Source organism: Bison bison, unplaced genomic scaffold (assembly GCF_000754665.1).
Source record: "Bison bison bison isolate TAMUID 2011002044 unplaced genomic scaffold, Bison_UMD1.0 scf7180017864289, whole genome shotgun sequence".
Taxonomy (NCBI): domain Eukaryota; kingdom Metazoa; phylum Chordata; class Mammalia; order Artiodactyla; family Bovidae; genus Bison; species Bison bison.
The window spans coordinates 1,346,704-1,371,323 of record NW_011494861.1 but is presented as its reverse complement, the minus strand read 5'-3'; the positions used below and the strand labels follow the sequence as shown (position 1 = coordinate 1,371,323).

At 45.3% G+C, this 24,620-nt stretch overlaps 1 protein-coding gene across 1 annotated transcript in view; it reads left to right on the top strand.

Moving 5' to 3' along the window:
* Positions 1-24,620, top strand: part of VPS13D (vacuolar protein sorting 13 homolog D (S. cerevisiae)) — a 274,572-nt gene that overhangs the window by 211,406 nt on the left and 38,546 nt on the right. Inside the window, exons 67-68 of the mRNA XM_010850181.1 lie at positions 1,162-1,294; positions 4,135-4,330. Of these exons, the coding sequence (XP_010848483.1) occupies positions 1,162-1,294; positions 4,135-4,330 (329 nt within the window). The remainder of the gene's footprint in view (positions 1-1,161; positions 1,295-4,134; positions 4,331-24,620) is intronic.

Genomic DNA, 24,620 nt, shown 5'->3' with positions numbered 1-24,620 from the left:
TAACATTCCTGTGAGTTTTCTAAAAGGTTAGTCCTGGGTCATTGGCACTTAAACCACTTGTTTTGGTAGATCCTTCCCGTGAAGCTTCATTATATATTTGATATCCTTCCTTTTTTATGCCTGAATGATGAGGATAAGTACCCTGTGGTTTATTAACTGTCACTTTAAACCTTTTCAGATTGTCTTGTGACAAAACAGAGTTTTATGTCCTTTTTATCCAGCTTTGATGGGTGAGACAGTTCTCTAGGTAAAGTATGCCAGGATAAATAAAATCTCACTCTGATTTGTGGGGAAGGATTTTGCATTTGAAATCATGAGTTCAAGTCTGCCACTTCATAAGAAAGGTGATCTACCCCTGTTCACCTTTCCCTAGACTTTGTTTTCCTCTTGACAGATGGGACTGGGCATTCAGTAATTGTGGAATAAGTGGAAAAAAAGGCATTACTTTGGGGCAGTTGATCTCTCTTAAAATGTGGATGTCAAATCCTCAAGCAACAATTTGCCACATTTTTATTTTGAATCCCACTGATCCTTAGAGCAAACAGCCTCTGTTCTTATCAGTGGAGTTGTCGTTGTTTAGTCACTAAGTCGTATCCAACTCTTTTGTGACCCCATGGAGTGTAGCCTGCCAGGCTCCTCTGTCCATGGGATTTCCCAGGCAAGAATACCAGAGTGGGTTGCCATTTCCTTCTCCAGGGGATCTTCCCGACCCAGGGATCAAACCCGTCTCCTGCATTGCAGGCAGATTCTTCACTACTGAGCCACCAGGGAAGCCATCCACACCATTATGGAATCCCAAAGTTCCCCTCTCCTCCCCCAGGCCATTTTGTTACACCTTTAGTCTTTCTGTAAGTTTGCAATAGGATTGTGAAAAGTAAATATGATTATGGAAGTTTAGTAGTTGTTTAAAAACCTTATGCCCACCAGTGTAAATGTCCTACAATTCGTTATATGTCCAGTGCTTGAAAAATATTCTTCTGGGACACACACTACATGTAATTAAGCAATTAATCTCTCTCTCTCTCTGTCATTCAGTATTTACTGAATCCCAGTTAGGAACAAGGGAAGGTATTTTATTTAAAATAATAAAAACAGTTAAAAAAAAAAAAAACAGTGCTGAGGCTTTAAAACTTGTTTCCTTCTGTTTTGTATTCATTCCAGTTTGCGGGGACATTATCAGATGGCTTAGGGAAGACGATGGATAATCGCCACCAGTCGGAGCGGGAGTACATCAGATACCATGCGGCCACGAGTGGCGAACACCTTGTAGCTGGCATCCACGGCCTGGCTCATGGTGAGTCATGTGATATCAGGCTGTAGACAGGGGGCTCTTCTGCCTCAGCTCCCTGGAGGTACCTTTTGCTTATCCAATTGCAAGAAGAAATGATGGCTTGGTATCTGAGTGTGCCTGAATGCTTCCAGGCTCTCTGGTTCTGTCCTCCTTGGGTCAAAATGTTACAGCCTGTGAGAACTCTTCATTCATTTTCAAAATGTTGTACACATTGCAGTTCCTTCTTGTTCTCTGGCTTCTGTCTCCCAAGTGTCCTAGGATGTAAGTGTCCAAACCCCTTTTTAGAACACAGGACTACTGCTTCAAGACTTGCCTTCTGCTCACTGATTATTCCTTCCAGAGGTAGTGAAATGTGAATTGGCTGCCAGGTTTGTGGCCCAGATGTTTTTGAGTCATAAATGCACATTCATAGGGATTGTAGATTTATGTGCCCAAGAGATGTGGAACACAGCATGAATGTCTCTGAACTTGCTTATGGTTCTGATTTTTAACGTTTCAGTCTGACTCATCTGTTGCGTCACTACCTTCTCTGCATGACGTTGAAGGACCCTAGGCAAGTAGACCCAGCCAGCTCTTCCCACCACTGTCCGCAGCCACACTGTATTTCAGCAACCCAGACTTATATCCTGCTCTCCAGACATGCCCCCGAGTCCTTGCTCACTCATGTTTCTTCTGCCCTCCCCTCCCCAGCCGCACTTCCTTGCCCATCAAAATCGTTCTCTACCTGCAAGTCCCCACTCAGATGAGGTTTGCGCAGCTCCACTGTCCCCAGTTAGAATCAGTGTTGATTAGAGCAGACCTGGCAGTCTGAGTTGTGTGTGTAGCCAGCTGTGTGTGTCTTGCTTCCCTGATAGGCTTTGAGGGCAAGGAGAGGATAAAGACCCTCTCGTGGTCACCTTTATACCTGCAGTGCCTCACACAGCACCTGGTGTACAGCTCGTGCTTAGTGATGGTTGTCGGTTGAACTGCTTGTACCAGATTCTTAGGAATAGTCTGAAGCTCTCAGTAACAATTGGAGGAAAAACAAGGAATATACCTAGTAAAAAATCATATTTTTCTTCGTTTTTGTTTATCAAGTTTCCTGATGATAAGGTTTGGATCAAAATGCCTCTGCCCAGCTGGAAAGCAAGCAGCCCCCAAGGAGACATCAAGCTAGCAGTGAACTTTGGCTGAAATTGATCTGTTTATGGACTTTAAAAGTTGATTGTTGGGCAATCTTTTGGGGTTAAAGATTTAATCATTGTTTCTGGTCACTGTAATGATAGTGCACCAGACAATTTTAAGACTTTATTTTTTTAATGAATATAAAGTGCTTTGCTATGTGTACTTGTCTTTATCTATCCAGCATCCTTGAGATGCAGAGAGAAACCATGCCTGTCCTCACTGTTTAGATGGGTGTTCCAGTGTGCTGAGAAAATGAGTGAGTGGTTCACAGTAGCAAAATCCCTCCAAGCCAGGGATCCTTCAGATAATATGTGCAACACCTCCAGAAGCCATTCGGGCCAGTCTGAGACCAAGAACCAGTGGCCTCATCCAAGGGGGACCCATTAAGCTCTGGGATGTATGAAAGCAGTAGAGTGAGATCCTTCCTTCTGATGAAAAAACAAAACAAAAAACAACCCTTAAACGATAACAAGAACCAGAATCAAAGCCGTCTCCTTGGTTTTTAAACCAGGTTTTTAAACTGAGAGTCAGGCTCAGTTCCCCCTGTCGGCCCCACTCAACCCAGGTTCAGTCATGTTCTGACTCTGCCATGAGCTTTGTTCCAAACTTTGGGAAAGGCCTGTTGCCTCACTGGAGCAAGTGGACCCAGAATCCAGAAGAAATGCCGTGAATTGTTAGTATATTCTCACCCAAGGAACTTCCTATACCAATTTGTCTCACTAGAGCTGAAGAGTCTAGAGAGAGTGTCCTCATACCCCCTCCATCAAAGGGTAAACATCTGTGAGTGTCCCTGGCACAAATCCTGGAGACGATTCTTCCTAGCAATGCCTGCGTCCTCTCCAGCCTCTGCCAACTTCTGGCCACTTGGGAGGCTCTTTAAGGTCACTGCCATCACCTTTCAAAATGTTTGGAATGTCTTTTTGACCTCGGTCAATCTTTTGAACTGATGGCATCTAGGGTTCCAGCTGACACTGGCAGCCTTGGGGATACCCTTCATCCAAGCTTCACCCTCGACTCCGATTGCATGCACCTGTTTCAGCAACGTGTTCAGGAAGGAGTTTTGACCCCATTTCAGGCATTCAGTGGTGCTGCTGCTGCTGCTAAGTCACTTCAGTCGTGTCCAACTCTGTGCGACCGCTTAGATGGCAGCCCACCAGGCTCCCCTGTCCATGGGATTTTCCAGGCAAGAGTACTGGAGTGGGTTGCCATTTCCTTCTCCGGTGGTGCTGGCTAGTCAAATAGTATTCTTTGAAAACTGAGGATTTATATTTGGTTCTTGCTCCACCTTACATTTTAGAGGATCCCAACTTTCCCCAAGGGCCCAATTTGCTGGTCCGTTGATTTAATCCTCTGTCTGCACCCTTTCCTGATTGCCCATAAGCTATTCAAGCTCTGGAATTAAAAAGTAGTCACTGGTAATCTCTTCACTTTCCTTTGTTTTTTCAAAACTGAAACACGCTGTCCTTCTCACTGACGTGTGATGCATGTTCTCTGACTCTCAACTCCGAGGGCACACCTGCTGCTGCCCCATCTTGATGGGCCTCCCTGTTGCCTGTCAGGAGGTTGGCATGATGCCCATATGTCTACCTCGCCAGGTGCATGAAATTGAGGGGTTTGCCTTTAAATGCTTTTGCTTTTGTCCTTGGCCAGGTTACCACAGCCCTTGTCTCTTTTGCTAGGTATCATTGGTGGACTGACCAGTGTTATAACCTCAACCGTGGAAGGTGTGAAAACAGAAGGGGGTGTCAGCGGTTTCATATCTGGCCTTGGGAAAGGGCTTGTTGGCACTGTCACCAAGCCAGTGGCAGGCGCCCTGGATTTTGCATCAGAAACAGCCCAGGCGGTGAGAGACACAGCCACCCTTAGTGGCCCCAGGTCAGTGGTCGTGGGGGGAGTGGCTTTTGCAATTTCCATCCCCAGTCTGCTGCCTCTGCTGAGCCATAGTGATATGTTTGATCATACACTTTCTGCCTTAATGAAATGATTTTTAAAAAACTGAATACACGTAACTAAAATTTCTGACCTGCCTAATACAAATACATGAAAATGAAGTATAAACATCTGGCATAATTTTCTATATATCTGTATCTATCTATCTATACCTGCATATACTGGATGTGTATGTGTGTGTGTGATTTTTTTTTTAATTAGACTAATCAGAAACACAGTGGCATCCTTACACACATCCCCTGTTCACCAAACTGAGTAGACCCCTCCAAACACCCGTTAAGAAAACTTGGGCTGTGTCTTGCTCCAAGGCCCTGTGGCATGGTTGGAGAATCCAACAGTTGCGGTTCACCACATGTAGTCTGTCCCTTCTTAGTTCTCCCTCCATTTGAAAGTGCCAGCCGGTCCCCCAACCTTACAGAGAAACTTCCCAAGGAAGCTGGCAGTTCTTCTGTGGGATGCCGTCTTGCCTTGACCCCAGCTGAGACAGGAAATCAGTGACAGCCCACACAGTTCCAAATCCCATAGACTCCAACCACTATAACTTTGCTATTCATGTTAGTGGCCGATTTTAGCCTCCCTTGTCCAGAGTGACTAATTGGGGATCTTATCAACAGAGGGTGTAATGAATGTTACAGTTCCCAGCCAAGCTGGACTCCACTTAAGCCCAGAAGATTTTGCTGCTGCCTGGTTAATAGATATCCCCTGAGTGGGTTAGTAGGCCCTTAGAACGCCCAGGGCCTGGGCCACGTCCACACCCTGTCGCTCCTTCAAATAGGATTTGAAGTGAAATCGTCCCCAATTAAAATGAATCCATTTTCTGTCACCAGGAAGCCTTACTGATGACACATTACTGCACTAGGGGAAATGCTTCAGATTGTAGACGGGGACCACGTCATGTGTTCAGCTAGAATGTCTTCCATCTGGAAACAGCTGCTCCTTAAAAAAAGGATCTGTGGAGTTTAGTCCTTTAGTGAAGTTACAGTCTATTCTCAGACACAAGGCTGAAACAATCCTTGAGTATCTCTCAAAGGATGTAGGAAGCTGGGGAAGGGGGCAGGAGGGAGGCTTCAGAAGGATTTTCCAGTTAGTTTCTCCATGTTTGCCCGAAGCCCAAAAAGTCTCTGTCCAGTTCTTTGTTAGGACAGTAAGACCCAATGAAGCCCAAGTTAAGTGGAAGGCCCTGAATAATTCCAGAAGACCCATTCTTATCCTTAAAATCCTAGAGTGGTCAAGGGACAGAGTGATTTGTTTCCGAAAGAGTCCGAGGTATATGTGTTAAATTTAGAAACATAATTTTGTGCTGCGAACTCTCATGATGTTGACCAGAAAGAAATCACTTGCATTTTATACAGTGTCAGTTTGGAAAGCTTGATGAAGTTTCGCATTCTTTTTAGGAGGTCAAGAAAGGCACAAAATGCTTGCTGCAGAAAGGTGGTGGTGTCATTTTTGCCAGTTGTCTAGCTTGATTGCAGACGGTTCTATTTAGTGTTAGTGGCGTGTATGTATCACTCATTCATTGTTTTGATGAGTAAATATTGATTGAAAATTGCCTGAAAACTGAAGGCTGGGAATATAGCAGAATGCAAGGCTGAGCCTAGTCTCAGAGGACTTACAGTCAAGCAGGGTAGCAAACATAAAACAAATAATCATAGGAGTAATTATTTGCTAAAATTGTGATAAATGACACAGGAAATTTACAGAGTGCTGTGGGACTGTATAATTAGAGGAGGCAAAGAGTCGAAAGAGGCTTACTCATGTGTGGTAAATGGGGTCAAGAAAGGCATATCTAGGGAAGTGATACTTGAGGTGAAGCCTAACGTAAAAGTGTGACCTGGCCAGGTAAAGAGAAGGAACAGTCACCTCCCAGGTAATGGGGGACAGGGAACCTGTGTGCTTTGCCTCAAAGCAGATAGCAGTTAGTTGGCCAGTCCAATTGAATTGCCCAGAACAGCTATCTTCTAGTCACTCACTCCTCCTAGAAACCAAAGCTCTAGTGATAAGTGAGGAGCAGCCAGGTAGCCATGGGCCCTTGGGCATGGAAGTTCAGAGGGGACGTTGAACTGCTGCCTCTCTTCTCTGTTCCTGGAGGAGCCAGTAGTGAGAGAATCATGGCCACAGTACCATGCTCTAGACCCATGCTAACTTAGGGCCTCAGAGAAACTTGGCCCTCCACCCTTCATTGCACTGAAAGGCATTACAGATTCTTCTGGAACTCTGGAACCCATTTCCCTTGGTCCATTTGTCTAGATGGAACCATATGGTTATTAATGAGGAGCCATGTGTTAGAGAGAAAAGATCCCTTAACCTGGAAAACAATAGCACTGGGTCCCAACCCCCTTCCCTACCAGTTTTGGGCCCTTGGTCAAGCCTCTGAGCCCCCTTGAAGCCTCAGTTTTTTCCTCTCTGAACTGGGGATAAAAATACCTATTTATTCTCTCTCAGAGGTTTGAAACCCAACCAGAGTTATTTTAATGTGGATGTTGTAAAGAACTATAAAATGCTGAGTGATACTATTTTTGAAGTCACATTAAAGGAGCAGAGAGGTTTTTGCAGGTGGAGAAACATTTGAGTGCCTCAAGGGTTTGTTCTGATGACACTGTGATCTCTTAGGAACATACTAGTTCTCCCAAGGGATAAATCACCCTGATTTCTTGGAAGTGAGTTGTAACCATCTCCAACCATCCCAGTTGATTGAACAGGATCCAGGGGTGTTACTCAGGGTTTTTCCCCACTGTTTAGACAACAGGGACTAACAAATGATTTGAAGGGATTAGAAGTGAGATTCTGACCGAGAGCTGACCTGAGCCCAGGGACCGAGCCAGCAGTAGAACCCAGGAGTCCAGGCGCTCTGCCTCTGAGTCTGCTCTTGGAATGAGACTTTCTGCTTCCTTTGTAATATTTCATCCAAGGGAAGGCTTAGATCTTAGCATCTATGTTTTAACCGACCCAAATTTCAAGCAGATGATAGCAAAGTAAGCCATAAAACTGTGAAAGAATATTCCTTCCAGTAATCCATCTGAAAAGTGGCCTTACAGGAAATATTGGCTCCTTTCTGTGTTTATTTGAACATGATTTTATTTATAGGGAACCCCCTCCCCCCCACTTGAGTTCCTTGAGATTAAAATACTTCCAAGTTCCTCTCCCTGTTGGCGTGTGCAGGCGTTCCAAGAAGGCAGCCACCTACCTTTTCCCTGAAATTTCCATGCAGTCTCACAGTTCCTGGGAAGGCAGGTGGGGGTGGGGGAGAGGGGAGGGCGGAGGACAGCAGAGCCTCTGGCCTCAGCGTGAGTGCTGTGGGCCAGTATCCCCTGCTGCATTTGTTAACTGCACAAGTATGTGTGGTTTGGAACTGAAGAAGAAAGCCTCTTCCAGGGCCACGTTCTGCTGGCTCAGGTTGCATCTTCTCGTCTCCGTGTGTTGAGCCACATTTGTCCATTCCCAAGTAAAGTTTACGAAAATGGCACTGAGGCAGCCACACTTGCAATGCCACTGAAGCCATGTGGACAAGTCTGCCACCCTTCAGGTGGTGGTGGTTTAGTCGCTAAGTTGTGTGAGGCCCACCGGGCTCCTCTGTCTGTGGGATTCTCCAGGCAAGAATACTGGAGTTGGTTGCCATTTCCTTCTCCAGGGGATCTTCCCGACCCCAGAATCGAACCCGGTCTCCTGCACTGCAGACAGATTCTTTACTGACCGAGCTACGAAGGAACACTTCATGGGACCAGGCCAAAGCCGAGGCATGTCCAGTTCTCTGCGTGTGGGGTGGAGTTTGCTGGTAGCATTTAAAAAGGTACTTCAGTAGAAAACCTCAGAGACCCAGCAGCAGCAAAAAAAAAAAAAACACAGAAAAGAAAGGAGGGTGTGACCTTGAGCTATTTATTTACTTGTTTATTTCTCTGAATACTGCATGTTGTACACATGGGGTCACAGGACATTTCGAGAAAGCAGCAGCTGGAGGTGTATTAAACTGAGCCCCTGAGGTTTCCTCCAAACTGTTTCTTCACTTTTTCTGTCAAGACCCAGAACCAGGGGGTAGAGGTGGGAGTTGGCAGAACTTAAAATATTCAAACTAATTTAGCAAAGCTCAGGAGTGTTGGCGCTTATCTCATTATTTGTCAGATAAGGAAGAAGGGGGAATCCAAAGGATAATGACAGATCAGCATTTAAGGATCTCGGCATCAGGACTCTGATAACGTTCTGGAATCCCGGGATCCTCATACTGTGCACATAGATGCAAACTCCAGTTGCTCAGAGAGTTTTTGAGTAACCTTTCAGTTGATTTCACAGGAAAGATTCATGGTGGACTTTTTTGACTTCTTTAAGTGAAAACACTCCCAAGATACCACCTAAAATTCGTTAAAGATACTTTACGTGCATGGCCTCTTAGATGTGAAATGGAAATGGATTTTTTTTTTCTTCAGGAAAAGCCCTTTCTGTTAGTATTTGCATCCTAACCCACAACTCTCCAGGATAAATGGGTTAAGACCCTCATGGGTCATCAGAGCCTGGGTGCAATCAGGGTGGGCAGGTGTGAAGAAAGTAAGCAAAGGGGATTTAGGAAGTGCTTCTCCTGCTCTTCCAGTCCAGTCTGGCAACACTACTCGTAATCGCTGTGCTCAGAATGCAGCCGTCTGCCCTTTGTGGTGTATTATACGTAACACATCAGGCTGAATTGGCTTGCATTAAGCCTTTAGGAAACTTCCAAAGGTAAAAATCTAATAAAAATGTAAACATTCATTAGTATATACCATGCATGCATCAGTGCATGCCCAGTCCCTCAGTCGTGTCTGACTCATTTGCAACCCCATGGACTGTAGCCTGCCAGGCTCCTCTGTCCATGGGATTTTTCCAGGCAAGAATATTGGAGCAGGTTGCCATTTCTTCCTCCAGGGGATCTTTCCAACCCAGGGATTGAACCCGCATCTCTTATGCATTGGCAGGCAGATTCTTTACTGCTGAGCCACTGGGGAAGCCCAGGATATACCAGTGCTCTCAGTTTTTTCCACCATGTTCCCTCTAAGGCAGAGGATGGTGGACCGATGCCCCCTGAATCTGGAGGCAGAGCAAGTCCAGCACTTCTTGCAAAGTTTCTGTTTTATCTTGAAACTGTAAATGGAGTTTACAGTTTATCCCATGTTTGTTTTAAATAAGGTAATATTTTTACATTGCTACCCAGTAAAATCAACTGTTCAGAAAGATACACCATGTCATCCTATAGCTACTGCCTCTTGCTCATTTAAGAAGTACAGGATACTCCTTCCAGATGAACCCTGCAGACCCTCAGAGCGTCGATATAAAGCCATGGTTACTGGCCTGGGTGAAAAGCCAGCACCTAGGACAGGTTTGACCCGAGGCTCTGTTTCTCATCTTTGGGCGTATCTGTCTATTGGCTTGGTAACCATCTGCTGGGGGCAGCCAGGTCGTTTGTCGACATGTCAGTTTTATCATGAGAAGGAATTCAGTTTCGGTGAAACTGAAAAATTACTGTTGCATCTGGCTGAAAGGAAGGGACTGTTCATATCTCTCCGGTTTCCAAAAGTGGCCCTGTGGCTCTAGGGGCACCCCTGTGTCTGTCTCCTGCTTACCCCTGACTGTGAGGTAAGAACTCTGTGTCCTCACTTCCTGATCTTGCCACACCAGGCCTTTCCCGAGAATGCTTGAACATCGATTGGTCCTTCTCTCAATCCTCCTGAGCACACCCAGAAGAAGAAACAACACTCAGAACTATGCTAATGACATGTGATGTCTCACTCGGGTCTGAAATTAAGCTGATGAAGTTACAGAATAAGATATTTTTAAGAAACATCTTAACATGCCTTATAAGTTAAAATTTCTCTCCCAGGAACACAAGCAGAGAGCTCTTATTTTCTAAGACAGACTTCTTCCCTCTTGCTGAACTCCAAATACTGTACTCCCCTTTCACTCAAAGGCTCCAGACGATCCATTCTCATTGTAACATAGCTTATGGAAAGCTCAAATCTGTTGATGGAAAAAAAAGAAGTGTGTGTGTTCCTGCACACACATATTTGAGAAAAGCCTTTCCATTTATGAAATCCCATGACTCATTTTTATGCGAGATTATCTGTTAAGGGAAAAACCACTTTTTTGGTCATGGTACATTATTATCATTTCTAGAAAGGAGAGTGTCTATTTTTTGCCATTTTTGGCTTGCAGAGATGACTGACTTCATGGAAACGGCACTATCCTGCTTCCAAAAGTAAAAATAAATTGAATTCAGGCACGTACGTCTTTGATATATAGTCCTGGTGTCTCAACCAGCAGGTCTTTGCTCAAAGAAAATAGAATGGAAAGTGTGATTGCTTTCTGATTCTGGTTTCTTCCATTTAAAAATTAAATAGTCAGTCTGAGGCATGTGCACGCACACACACACACACACACACACACAAGTCCTTATATATGTAGTCCCTTCCTTGTTCAGAGACTTGATTTTTAAAACTCTGGAATGACCCCCAGTCTTACATACATAAGATATGCATTTGAGGTTTTTGCTTTTAACTTCAAAAGAAGCAGAAGTGTATTTCTTCCTGAAAAAAATTTGTATTCCCTGTATTAGAAAAGAATTAAATGTCATTTAACTGTTGGTGGAATTCCTCTGCCAAGGCATGAGGTTTATTTATTTTTAGATTTTGATGGCCATCTTCTGTCTTTCATGGTTTTCCCTTCCAGAATCATCCATCTTTGCCCAGGATGAAATTGGAGTCTCCCTGAAAAAAAGGATCCAGGTTTGAGTTCATAGCCCCTGCTCCCAGAGAGCTTTAGTCAGTAGGATAATTCTGAAATAAATAGAGGCCACATGGGCTAGCAGAGAACTGAAGAGTGTAGTACTGTTTTAGAAGTAAAGGCCTGTAGCCATTGGTGGAAGAAAAGGCAGCCTTGGGTTTTATTAACTCCAAGTTCCCTTACTCTGAGACCTTTTTTGAGTACTCTTTTTGTCAGACTGCCTCTCAAAGACAGACTTGTGCTAAGTTTCTCACTAATTTGTCAAATGGCAGGGTCGGGGAGGAGGGAGAATGAGATTGAATTAGTGTAACATTTTAATCACAAAGAAAATTTTATTATATTTATTATATATGGGTGGGGCTTCCCCAGTGGCTCAGCAGTCAAGAATCCATCTGCAATGCAGAATATGCAGGAGAAACAGGCTGAATCCCTGAGTCAGGAAGATTCCCTGGAGGAGGAAATGGCAACCCACTCTGGTATTCTTCCCTGGAAAATCCTATTGACAGGGAAGCTTCGTGGGCTACAGTCTCTGAGGTCACAAAGAGTCAGACACTACTGAGGACTGAACACACACACACACGTATTATATATAACTCAAATCAGGTTAACAGTGTTACTAACCTGTATCCTTTGTGGATTTACTTTAATCTGTAGAGAACACGGATTTCTAATTAGCACATAATTTATACATATGGGTCCTTTTAGGACAGAGGTTCTCAAAATATAGTCTAAGGACCCCTGGGGGACCCCCCTCAATACTCTCCATGGGATCTGTAAGGCCAAACCTATTTTTGTATATTTACACATTCATATATAGATATACGGAGGGAAAAAAACTATTTTTATAATAACATTCTCTAATGAATGAACAGAGGAGTTTTCCAGAAGCTATACAATATGTGATATGGCAACAGGTTAGCTGTGGAAGCAGATAAGAGAATGGCAGCTGTTTTCGATTAAGCAAGAGTTATAGAGATTTGCAGAAATACAAAACAATGCCACTCTTTGCACCTTCTGTGACTTCATGAATATGTCACTGGCCAACAAATACCTCTACCTGGTTTATTTCTTTGACAAGCTATTTTGTTTGAAAATATGGTGATGATCCATCAGCTGCTGATAAATAGTGCATGTTGGTAACGATGGATTAATGTGGATTAAACTGTAGGAGCCACTGTAATGCGATGCTTCACTTTGGCTTCCTGCCAACAATTGTCAGTCCTGGTTTGCTCCTGACTTTTACTGGGTTTCTTGAAGTAACAATTGGGAAGATTTTACCACATATCAGAAGGACCTCTCACAATAATTTACCTAATTTAGTCCTTCACCTTAACCTACCATCCCAATAAATTCTAACTTTAGCAGCATGGTAAGTGCTCAGCAGAGGACTTCAAAGTGCAAGGTCCATCTTGTCAGAAGGCCACTCGGTTGTGTGAGCAGTGCCCTGAGCTCATTCAGGAAATCAAGAGGGTACCTCTCTGTCATAGTTTACTTGGCAAAACCTCAGTTTTCTGCCCTGGCAAAGTTGATGGAACAGGACAAACCCACAATATTTGGATAAGTTCCTTTGAACTCCTTGCAGAGAGCAGTTTTTATGAGGCCGTTGTTCTCCGTTAACACCAGAGACAGCTCCTAGTAGATTTTCCCCAAACATACTTCAAACATAGATAATGGCAGGGGTGACCCAGGCTGTATCATAAAATCCCAGGGGCTGCTGAAAACTTCAAAGGGGAGTCAGCACAGAGCTTCACCTCTCGTTAGGAGGAGGATGGATCACCCTGGTGGGTTGGGACTAGCTGAATGTAGTGTAACCTCACTAAGTACCTCCAGGATGGACAGAGGACAGAGCTCGTCGGTCCTCTAGACTTGACTGAGCTACTCTGGCAGCACAGTTAGGGTAGTTAGACTGGCACCCGGCCACCTCCCAGGGCATCAGCATGTCAAATTAGCATGTGTGGGTACCTTCATGTCTTCTAGTGAAAAGATGCGAGCCTCAAAGAGTTTCTGTGTTCTTGTTTGAACTGTTGAGGGGCACTGTAAATTTAGTTAATGAACTTGTGATATTCTAACCTGATTGCTTAGAGAGTGCTCTGGTTCATGTGTAGGCGAACTGACAGTAAAAATTCATCAGGTGGTGAAGTACTGACCTCCTGCTATATTCCAGGCATATAATAGGTATTAAGTACTGAGAATATTTAATACTGGAGGACAGACTGCTTTGAAGAATCTTCCAGATTCCTGAGAATCATCAAAGTGTCTGTGGGTTAATGTTCTTGAATTAGTCTTACATGTCCATTAAAGCAAGTTTCCTATAGCTTTCTTGAAGTACCCCTTTATTAGTGATTTGACTTGCTATTTGTTCTTGGAAACAAATTGCATTTGTGTGTCAGTAGTCTATATTTGGTGGTGTGTATTGGTGTATATTTGATAGTTACAAGCATTTTTTTCCACATTATCAGGTCACCACAACCCTTTCAAAATGAATTGTTATCGTTTTACTAATTGTTTACAATTGGATAATTATCTCTTAATTTTCCAATTGTTCTTTCCACCTTAGGCATATTTATTAAATATTCTTTAGTTTCTACAATTAATAAGAACAGTGTTTTTAAAAAATATAATTTTGACCTTAATGATCTCTTTATGACAATTTTTTTTAATCTTTTCAAATTAGAGTTTATTTTATCAAAGTAAGTAGCATACCCACACTTTCAGAAGTCAAAGATTTCTTCCTGTGAGAAATAAACCATCAGTTAGCTGCCCCGTTTTTCCCCAACCCCTGATTCCTGTTTCTTTAGAGGCAGCCACCTCCAATACTTGGGGCTGTATTTTCATTTTGGAGGTACTTAACCTCCATGTTTCTAAAGGAATAAAAATGAGAATAGTGCATTTCTTGATATCATTGACTTCTCATTGCTGTCTATACATGTCCCCCGCACCCCCCATTCCGTTTTTCAGTATACTGTACTTATATCATTTTCTGGTAAATCAGTAATTCCACTTTTACATTGTTGTTGTTCAGCTGCTAAGTCGTGTCCAACTCCTTGCAACCCCATGGACTGCAGCCTGCCAGGCTCCTCTGTCTTCCACTATCTCCTAGAGCTTGCTCAAATTCATGTCCACTGAGTCAGTGATGCTACCTATATGTAAAGAATATTCCCAGTGAAGCCACGTAGGTTACTATGATTATGTTTCCAGTTTGGTTTAACTTTGTAGTTTGTTTTTTTTCTCCCTGGAGCCAATAATCACTTTTATTATTTTTGCTTAGTTTTATATAGACATATTCCCAGTTTATCCTCAAATTTTTATCTACTTTTGACTTTTTCACTCTGAGATTAGTAACTCCTTTTTAAGATATTTTTCCTATCTGCCTATTACTAATACATCCATACACTATCCTCTTGTTGTTGTTCAGTCACTATGTCCGACTCTTTGCAACCCCATGGAGTGAAGCACGCCAGGCCTCCCTGTCCCCCACCATCTCCTGGATGCCTGAGTTCATGTCCATGGCATCGGCGGTGCCATCCAGCGATCTCATCCTCTGTCATCCCCTTCTCCTTCTGCCTTCAATCTCTTCCAGCTTCAGGGTCTTTTTTCAATGAGTTGGCTGTTTGTATCAGGTGGCCAAAGTATTGGAGCTTCAGCTTCAGCATTAGTCCTTGCAGTGAGTATTCAGGGTTGATTTCCTTTAAAATTCCTCCTGTCCATGTTTAAAAATGTACTTAGTAATTGATCAGTTACATTTTTTCTCTGGAAAGCCTTCCCCTAGCTGCCTCCTGCTCCTGTCCTCTGTAGAGTGAAGGCCCTCATTCTCTCCTGAGTTTCTTTCTCCCGGTTGCTTGTTTTGGCCTTTTTCTTTCATGAATAGACAGTTCCCAGATGTTTGATGATTCTTGACAAGGTGTTCTCCTATCTTGAGAGGAGGTGCTAGTCTGCAGACTGGGGGCTCTCTGTGTGGGGCCCGGGGCCTCACCATGAAGCATCAGGTAGGGACCTGCTGGTGCCCATCTTCTGCTGAGGAGGAGCGGGCTGGCTGTGGGTGGGAGAGCCCTGTGGTCTCACCGCTTCTTATCCAGACTTCTACCCAACTTTCCTGTTTTCACCATCTCACAGACAGCCCTCCCTGTTCCTCCCTGATGCCCCAAGCACTCAGAGCTCCTTGGTGCACCTCCGTCTTTATGAAATTCAGCGGTTAATACACTAATTAGCTCACTGCTTTGTGGCTGCTACTCCCTCGGGCTTACATCTCAGCACCACTTGTCCATCTGCTCTTTAGCTTCTAAAATGTTGTTGACACCTTCTCTTTATCCTTTTGGATCCTTGCCACTTGTATCCCTTTGCTTTCACTTTAAAGGGGTCTCTGGACTCAATCTGTCATAGTTAATCAGAAATCCTATAATTTAGGTTTTTTTCACTAGTTCATTCGTCTTTTCTTGATGTCTTTTCTCCTCCACATCCAGCTAGTAGCTCTGAATTAATGTAGTTTTACTGAAATCCATATACATTGTTTCTGCTAAAACAGTCTTTTAAGTTTGGTGATATCAATAAATAAAAATACTGTTAACATTTTTAAACCTTTCCTGTGGATGTTTACTACGTCATATGTATTTTACATATATTATCTCATTTAATCATCATGACAGCTTTTGAACACCATCTGCTTAGGGCGGTCAGCAGCCCTTCTTTCCCAGAAAGATTTAGAATGCATCTGGAGAGAGATCGTTGCTAGTCCCAACCCCAGCTTTACGTCTGGTACTGGTCTTTAATCTCTCATTCCGTGTGTTGTAAAGAAACAGGTTGTGGAAGGCTCTTGTCAGATCCTGGGAACATGAAAGAAACAGCACACCCCACGGTAGTGACACGGCCCTGTCACCACCCCTCACTGAACCATAAAAGCTATTCAGAGGGGCTGGCAGCTGGTGAGCGACTGTACTTAGATCCTGGGTGCTGATGGGTGTTTTGTAGTTTCCAAGGGAAGTTGCTGAAAGTTTTCTTATCTTGACACTCCAAGGGCAAGAGGTCTCTCTTCAAAGAGAAGCGCCTGTTTCAGAAAGAGACATGGAAAGAACATAAAATCTCAGATCTTCCCCAGTCCTGGAGAAGACGTGGGAAGGAGTGCTGTGGTGGCCAGTGTGAGATGAAACTGAGCATCTGCAGAGATCAAGAAAGGGCTCCCAGAGCCCTGCCTGGTTCCCACGTCTGTACCACAAGGTCAGAGGGCAGCCCTGAACGTGAGTCATCTCACTGCTGCTGCTTAGCTGTGGCCCAGAGCAAGTTTCTCCCCCTTAGTATCTCTGGGGTGAGATTCCTCTGACTCATGGAATAGGACTGATAATGCCTGCCTTGGCGGGTGGTTATGTGCCTTAGATGACATAAGGTTTATAAAGCGCTTAGCTGACTTGGGACGTGTATAATTAGGGCTCCAGAAATGGCATCTGAGTCAGTATATACCTCTCTGAATATGGGATGCTAAGCATAAGTGATGCGGGGGTTATGTCTTCACCTCTTACTTGTTCCCTGTCCCTGAAAACTTGCCGACCACTTGCTATGGTGGTGAGACCAGAAAGTCATACGCTATGCTGGGTTTTTGTCTCTCCCCTTCTCTTTCTTCACACAAAATAGTTAAATTCAGGCCCACAAACCTGTGCTTGTCACACGGTTGGAATTCTGGGTGGATGAACTCACCTGGGCTCTCAGCCCTTGTGTACCAGAAACCCCACTGGAAAAGGTGTGCAGAGGCCACGAACTTGCTCTGAACCCGCCTGTGGAAGAGCAGGTGATCCCAAACTATTGTTAGTGTCTGCTGTAAATGATATGCCTCTGGGTTCGAGCAGAGTTCAGCCAAAAGCCCCACATGACATGGAAATCTGTCCTGGAGCCAGGTTTGTCGGGTAGAAGTTATGTAGCAAATGTCTCCAAACTTTGGCATCTGTCGTCTGCCAAGGGTAAGACAGCCGAGGATGATGGAGGGCTTACAGGAACGCGGACAGGGCATGCGACCCTGTGACAGCTGACACACTGCTTCAGGCCACTGTTGCTCATCCAGCTCTCCTGATAAACAGCTTTAAAAGCATTACGTGGTTTGGAAAGCATTCTTCAAAAACAGTTATATTTTCCAGACGCATGCCAGTCCACTGTTTAGTATTGTTGAAGGGTTTTGAGTTGTACAATCAGATCTCCCTTCAGTGGGGCTCTTGGAACTGTGAAGGACTTATCTGTCTGACTCCTGCCAGGGCAGTCTCACAACAGTGTTATCATGTTGGTCGAGTTCCCCCAGGTCTCTTTAAAAAAAAAAAAGTGCTCTTGGGTTCAGGACTAGAGTTTAAAAAGAAAGACTCTTTCATCTCTAGCTAGGCGTGATGGGCTCTTTAAAAAAATACTGCTTTCATCGTGCACCCCTTGGTTCATGGTTTCTGCATAATGAAAGTAGGAAATAACTTTAGATATTATAAAGCTTTGAGCCTTTGAGAAACTAGCTTTCTCTAGAGTATAAAGATTCATTTCATAATTCATTTCAAAACTCATCTTCCCAATGCCCCTATTTCCAGAAATTTAGCTCCTTTAGGAAATTCTGGGTGACACTGGGCAGGGGAAGTGGTTCATAGGGGAATGGACAGTGCCAGGATTAGGCAATGCATATTGATCTTGAGCTGACATTGACCGTGCTGTTGTTCACTCAGTCGTGTCTGACTCTTTGTGACCCTATGGACTGAAGACCACCAGGCTCCTCTGTCCGTGGGATTCTCCAGGCAAGAATACTGGAGTGGGTTGCTATTCCCTTCTCCAGGGGATCTTCCCAATCCACGGACCAAACCTGGGTCTCCTGCATTGCAGGCAGATTCTTTACCATCTGAGCCACTAGGGAAGTCAAAGTCTAATATACCACAGGGTTGTTTTTTTTTTTTTTTTAAGTTCAGTGAAAAGATTCATAAGATTTTATTCTTATTCCAAAAATGCAATAGTAGAGCTGACAGAATGGCCTCAAACATTATTCTGATTTATTGTGTTGAAGTGGCAGCAACTCACATTCTTTTACTACGTCAGTGTAGGATCAGTTCTTCCTTGATTCATGTCTCTGTGATCAAAATAACCGATCTGGATGTTCCCTTTGGGCGCTGGAGGCAGCATGCCCTCTTGAAAGAGAACAGGATTGCGAAGCATGAGACCAGAACCCCAATTGCAATCCTGACGCTGCTTTGCTTGGTGGCCTCGTGCTGCTTTTCATCCCCTTCTCAGGTCGGTCCTCCCTCTTCCAAGGGAGTGAGCATCAGCCCTGCCCTGATCACGTCTGCACAGTTGAGGGGTAACGCCCTGGAAGAATGGCACAGAGGGGGCTCTCTTAGGGCCAGAAACTGGGCACTGGAATGAAGAAAGCCCAGGAAGGACATTTGAGAGGCTGATAATGTTTTCTAAAAATAAAAAGGCAGTAGGTGAATGTGAGGCCACGTGTACCTAAACCATCCCTGAGCAGCCCTGGGCCAGCCCGAGCCTAGCAGGCTTAGCACTGCTCAAGTCAGTTACATCTCATCTCCTGTGACTTGAAACCTGTGGCCGAGCCTGCTCTGTCACCACTTCAGCCCCCTTCTGATTCCACCTCTGGGGACATGCAAGTGCCCCCGAGTGATGGGCCAGGTCATGTGTGGGTGGTGGTGGTGAGGGCAGCCTACAGAGAACCCCTCGTGAACAGACCACTTCCTACCTGTTTAGTCATCATCAAGGTACCTGAGTATTCACAGTTTCTTTTAGCTGGTGGCCAAGAAATCAATGTTTAAAAAAAAATACAAAACCAAAACCCCTCAACAGAAGCCATTTTGCCCCAAGAATGGATGTATATGGTGTGGGAAAGCAAATCTCAAAACATATTTCCTTTTTAGTTTCTAAACTAGTATCAACCTAGTCCTCCTTAGCCCTGTCCACGACACTAGAATAAACAGTCCAGAAAATACAAAGGAGAGAAGTGTGTAGAGCCGGCTGTTGGCCGATGGCAGCTCTAGGCATGCGTATTGGCTGTTCCTGCTGCATCCTTTTTGTAAGCAGCTGTGTGCCTGCATTTTTCCCAATCTGGCCTTGTTGTTTACTTATGATTTGTCTGTCCCTGAAATCTGGTCATCAAAGTGACCCTGAGATGGAGAAAGTCCAGCAGGAAGTAGGGGCATCCAGGTCACTGTTGACAAGTTCTCAAAGTCTGTCGTGGTTCATAATTGGGTCTCATTCTCAGGAATGGATCTGGTTTTCCAAATTTTAATATATCAAAGAATACTGATGCATCTGGGCTCATGATGGGCCAAAACGAAGCCTTCGGGAGCCCTTCTGTCATGCACTGATACCTGATGGAAGCTGGATTCTTTTATGAGTATTTGTGTAACCTGTGATAATGTGTGTGCAAGTGCTCTGTAGGTTGTCTTGGGAGATGTGAGGTATTATTATGACGAAAGATTTAATTGAATCCTGCTCTTGTATATGAATAAGTAGAGACAGATTAAATGGATTACCCATTTTTCTCAAGAATTTCCTAAACAGCCTACCTAGCTTTTTCTTGCCTTTTCTTTTCCTGACTTCAGTGGTTCTCTATAACCTTTGTTTTTAACGAACCAGAACAAATAGTACTCAGTAGAAAAATTACCACTGAGAAGAGGGATTCTCAATAGCAACAGTTTTCTGTGACCCATTCATTCCATGGCACTTCCCGTCTACTCAGAAAAAAGGTGCTGGAGGCTTTGGAATGACAAAGTCATTAGCTCATCTCTAAACACCAAAATAGTGAATAAGGAAGCATTGTGAGAAAAGTGCCAAGACTGCAGTTTCCATTCAGAAACACATGGTTACCTTGAATCAAGAAGCACAACTTTCACCTTCAGATTGAATCAGGGTCTGATGGGAAATAGGCCACTAGCTTCAAGAGACTCTGTTGAAGACATCTGCCTCTACCCAGAACTGCAAAGTGCTTTAGTGTCTGTCTTGCTGGTGTGGGATTTCGGGGTTTATTTTTAAACAAACTTGGGCCCTAGACTAGTGTTGTCTAACAATGACTGAAAGGACAGAACTGGGCTGAAAGCACTGATAAAGTCCCCTCAAAGGCTTTCCTACCTGAACCTTTCATCATGTCTTCATGTGGGTTTGAGTTTGGGATTCCTTCTCTCTGTGCCTCTTACTCCTCCTCTCTCTCTATTATGCTTGGACCTTGGTTAGGAGAGTTCTATTGATCAGCTTGATTGCCTCCTTTTATAGGTGGACCAACTGAGACAGAGACATACACGATGAACCGTGGACTCACCTGGCTTATCCCTTGGAGAGCCTGGTTCAGCCTGGGGATGACTGACCTTCCAGTCATTAGATGGTATCCTCTAGAGACATTAGGGGAGTGCACTCCTCGTGGGTTATGCTCTAAAACTTGTTGAGCTCACACCCTTCGTAGTAGTCAGATATTGATGATCACAGATAAGAGCAAATGGGCAGACTCCACGGGTCTAACACAGGGGACCTTCTCCTGCTTGATTCCAGGAGACCCCATCCAGGGTGGGCACAGCCGCTCCACACGCGCATGCGTGCACACACATTCTCAGATAGTGCGCCCATATCCTGCCATGGTAGCCAGGGCCTGAAACATACGTTTACTTTTTCCTGTTTCAACCTTCAAAATCAGACCAGCTACTTCGAGTGTTTACGTTCCCGCCCCCCATGGGACCTGGCAAGCCCGGAAGATGCCCTGGAACCGGGCCTCCTTTTGATGTCTGGGCTGTGTGAGGGGCCCACGCGCTCCGCGGTACCCGGGTCCAGGGCTTCCCGGGAGGGGCGCCACAGGAGGGCTTGGCTGCCGCTTCAGAGAAGGGTTATCAGAGATCAGACCGCAGATTTTGCTTTTGTGAGAACAAAGTGTGACCGTCCATTCAGGAGCAGCGCGGGGCCTGTACGGAGGGGCCCAGGGCCCGCTGGGATGGGGTTTTACACTTGGGCTGTCCTTTTGCCCTTCCACTGAACTCTTTTCATTTCAGTCATGAGCAAACAGTCAGTGCCTGAACTAACAACCCCGCAGTCCTCCGGAGCACGGCTGGCTTACAGTACCGAACAAAGGGAGGGAGGGCCGCGTGGGCCGGCCCAGGCCGAGGAATGCGGCTTCAGGGTTCTGCTCCATAAATTTAACCAGCACGACGAAAAGGAGATAATATGAGCCTTCGTGATGATCTGAAGGGGGAGGTTCTGTGTCCCATTGATTGCGGTCTGGCCCAGGGCCAGGCCCAAGCCTGACCGACAGTTGAACCGTATCGTTAAGGCGTGTAATACAGCTTGTACTACCGCCAATGAGTACATATCCACAGGGCAAAAGTTTATAAAGAGCTGAGGCTGTCCTGTTTAACCCTCTCACACGGCATGTAATAGACCCAGCTGCCATTCAGAACTTGCCCATCTGAGGTCAAGCAAGAAAGCCAGCACGTTCCTTTTCTCCAAGCAGGGCTTTTCAGGACTGGGGAGAGGGAAGAGGCACTCTCTAGAGAGGGTCCCGGCACCCGATGCTTCTCTCTGGAGAAATGGAGCTGCCTGCCTCCTCGCCTCCTCCCCTCCTCCCCTCCTCCCCTCCTCCCAGGCCAGAAATGGGACACCTTAGTGCTTTATTCAAAGTAGCTCTCTGTTTGCAGGATAATGTTGCCAAAGGAAGCGGGGCTGACACAACAGGAAACCTACCCGTCTCCGAGGAGGAGGCTGCGCCGGTGGCAGAGGCCGTCGGATGCCACCGGTGTGGGGTGGAACACTCCCGTGGAGTCACTGAGACTCGGGATGGTTCCGTTTCCTTTCCCTGCCTCCCAGCCTCCTTGAAGCCTACTGACAGCCTCACTTTCTGGCTCTCTACTCCCGAGCCTGATCGCTAAACCAGAGCAGGTGGGAGGCTGTCCCATGAAAAGCTTGTTAGCCCAGGCTGCTGCCTGTCAGCTGCACACCACCCTCATCCGGGAGAGCAGGACCTGGAAAAGCCTGGTCGTTGCAGTAATGCTGCCCTGAGTCGATGCACAGACCAACAAAGCACTGGTCTAAGTACAGTCAGAAAGGAAGGGCTGTCTGTCTTCAGACACCCGAGGAGAAGCGTTAAGGGAGTAGTAGTTTAGTCCTAGCCATCAGCCGTCACATCCTTTGGCTATACAGGGAGCCTGCCTGTCCTTTGTCCATACCATCCAGCAAGACATGCACTTCTGTCCTTCCAGAGAACTACTGGTCTGCAACGGACAGGGCATCATCAGTGGATACAAGTGGGTAAATTGAGGGTGGCTTAGTGGCGAAGAACCCACCTGCCAATGCAGGAGATGCAGATTCAATCCCTGGGTTGGGAAGATCCCATGGAAAGGAAATGGCAACCCACTCCAAAATTTTACCTGGGAAATCCCATGGACAGAGGAGCCTGGTGGGCTACAGTGCCCAGGGTCACAAAGAGTTGGACACGACTGGGTGACTAAACAACAAAAACAGCACAATGAAGTTGAGGCACAGAGCATTTACACAACTTGTTTAAGATTTCAGAGGTAATGAGAAGGGGAACTAGACCTGAAAGGCTGAACACAGAACACACATTTCTAACTTCTGTGCTACTTCTGGATCATTTCGTGGTCTCTCCCATCAAAAAGCCCTATGATTTAAACCTGAGTCCTCTTACCCAGTCTCAGATCCACTTCCTGCTGATTCCTGAATGTGGAGGGTAGGAACTGGATACTGCCTATAACCCAGAATATCTGGGGAAAGACACTATTGTAGTTAGTGGGGAGGTGTTCTTTACGCTAGGCTTCCCAGGGCTACCCAAGTGGCGCAGTGGTTAAGAATCTGCCTGCCAGTGCAGGAGCCTCAGGAGATGCTGGTTCAATCCCTGGGTCAGGAAGATCCCCTGGAGAAGGAAAAGGCAACAGTATTCTTGCCAGGATAATTCCATGGACAGAGGAGCCTGATGGGCTACAGTCCATGGGGTCTCAAAGAGTTGGACTCAACTGAGCCACTGAGCATCTGCACACATGCTCTTTACCCTGGACCTCATGGCCTGAAGTGTGCTTGTCACAGTCTGTCACCCCTACCAGCTTAACGCAGAGGTGGCAGACGGCCTGCCTGGAGAACCAAGCAGCCAAGTGTTGTGTCCAGGACCTGTGCTGCCCTTGGTCCTCTCTTCTGCATATCAGGCCCTCCCCAAATGATGAACCACTGTATCCTTCCAAGTTCAGAATTCTCTACTTTCACAACATAGCACTCACACGTGCGAGTTCCAACTTGTCTTTGCTCTGCCATCCAGCCAAGGCCATCTTCACCAGCTGGTGGCCTGGGAACTCTTGATTGGGACACAGTACAGGAAGCCATGGAAGGAAATGAGAATATCTAAGTATGTGCACAGAGTACTGTGACCTTCTTTTGGTGGCCAAGGATAACTTTTGTTTATTTTGGTGTTCAGGGTCCTGAAAAAAGGTTTCTAGAAGTAGAAGAGACTATGGGGCTGGCCACCTCTGAGTTGGCCAGACAGCCATCCTATCTAGTTAGGCTTGTGTAGTCAGGGTGCTTTAAAAGCCTAGAAACAGGCTCTGGTAGTCCCTGGATGGAGCTAACTCCATGGTTTGGATTCCGTGAAATGATCGCTAAACCCAGGGCTTAGCAGACCTTGGTACTGGGCTGGATGTCTTTTAATGGGCACATGTTTGGGGGTTCCTTTTGTTATGTACTTGAGCTATTATGGCATCCAGGAGCTATGCTATGGCTGGTCTTTGGGAATATGAAGAGAGAAGTCCTAGGGGGTAGGGAGTGCTCAAACTACTGCACAATTGCATTCATCTCACATGCTAGTAAAGTAATGCTCAAAATTCTCCAAGCCAGGCTTCAGCAATACGTGAACTGTGAACTTCCAGATGTTCAAGCTGGTTTTAGAAAAGGCAGAGGAACCAGAGACCAAATTGCCAACATCCGCTGGATCATGGAAAAAGCAAGAGAGCTCAAGAAAAACATCTATTTCTGCTTGATTGACTATGCCAAAGCCTTTGACTGTGTGGATCACAATAAACTGGAAAATTCTGAAAGAGTTGGGAATACCAGACCACCTAACCTGCCTCTTGAGAAATTTGTATGCAGGTCAGGAAGCAACAGTTAGAACTGGACATGGAACAACAGACTGGTTCCAAATAGGAAAAGGAGTACGTCAAGGCTGTATATTGTCACCCTGCTTATTTAACTTATATGCAGAGTACATCATGAGAAACGCTGGGCTGGAAGAAGCACAAGCTGGAATCAAGATTGCCGAGAGAAATCTCAATAACCTCAGATATGCAGATGACACCGCCCTTATGGCAGAAAGTGAAGAGGAACTAAAAAGCTTCTTGATGAAGGTGAAAGAGGAGAGTGAAAAAGTTGGCTTACAACTCAACATTCAGAAAATGAAGATCATGGCATCTGGTCCCATCACTTCATGGCAAATAGATGGGGAAACAGTGTCAGACTTTATTTTTTGGGCTCCAAAATCACT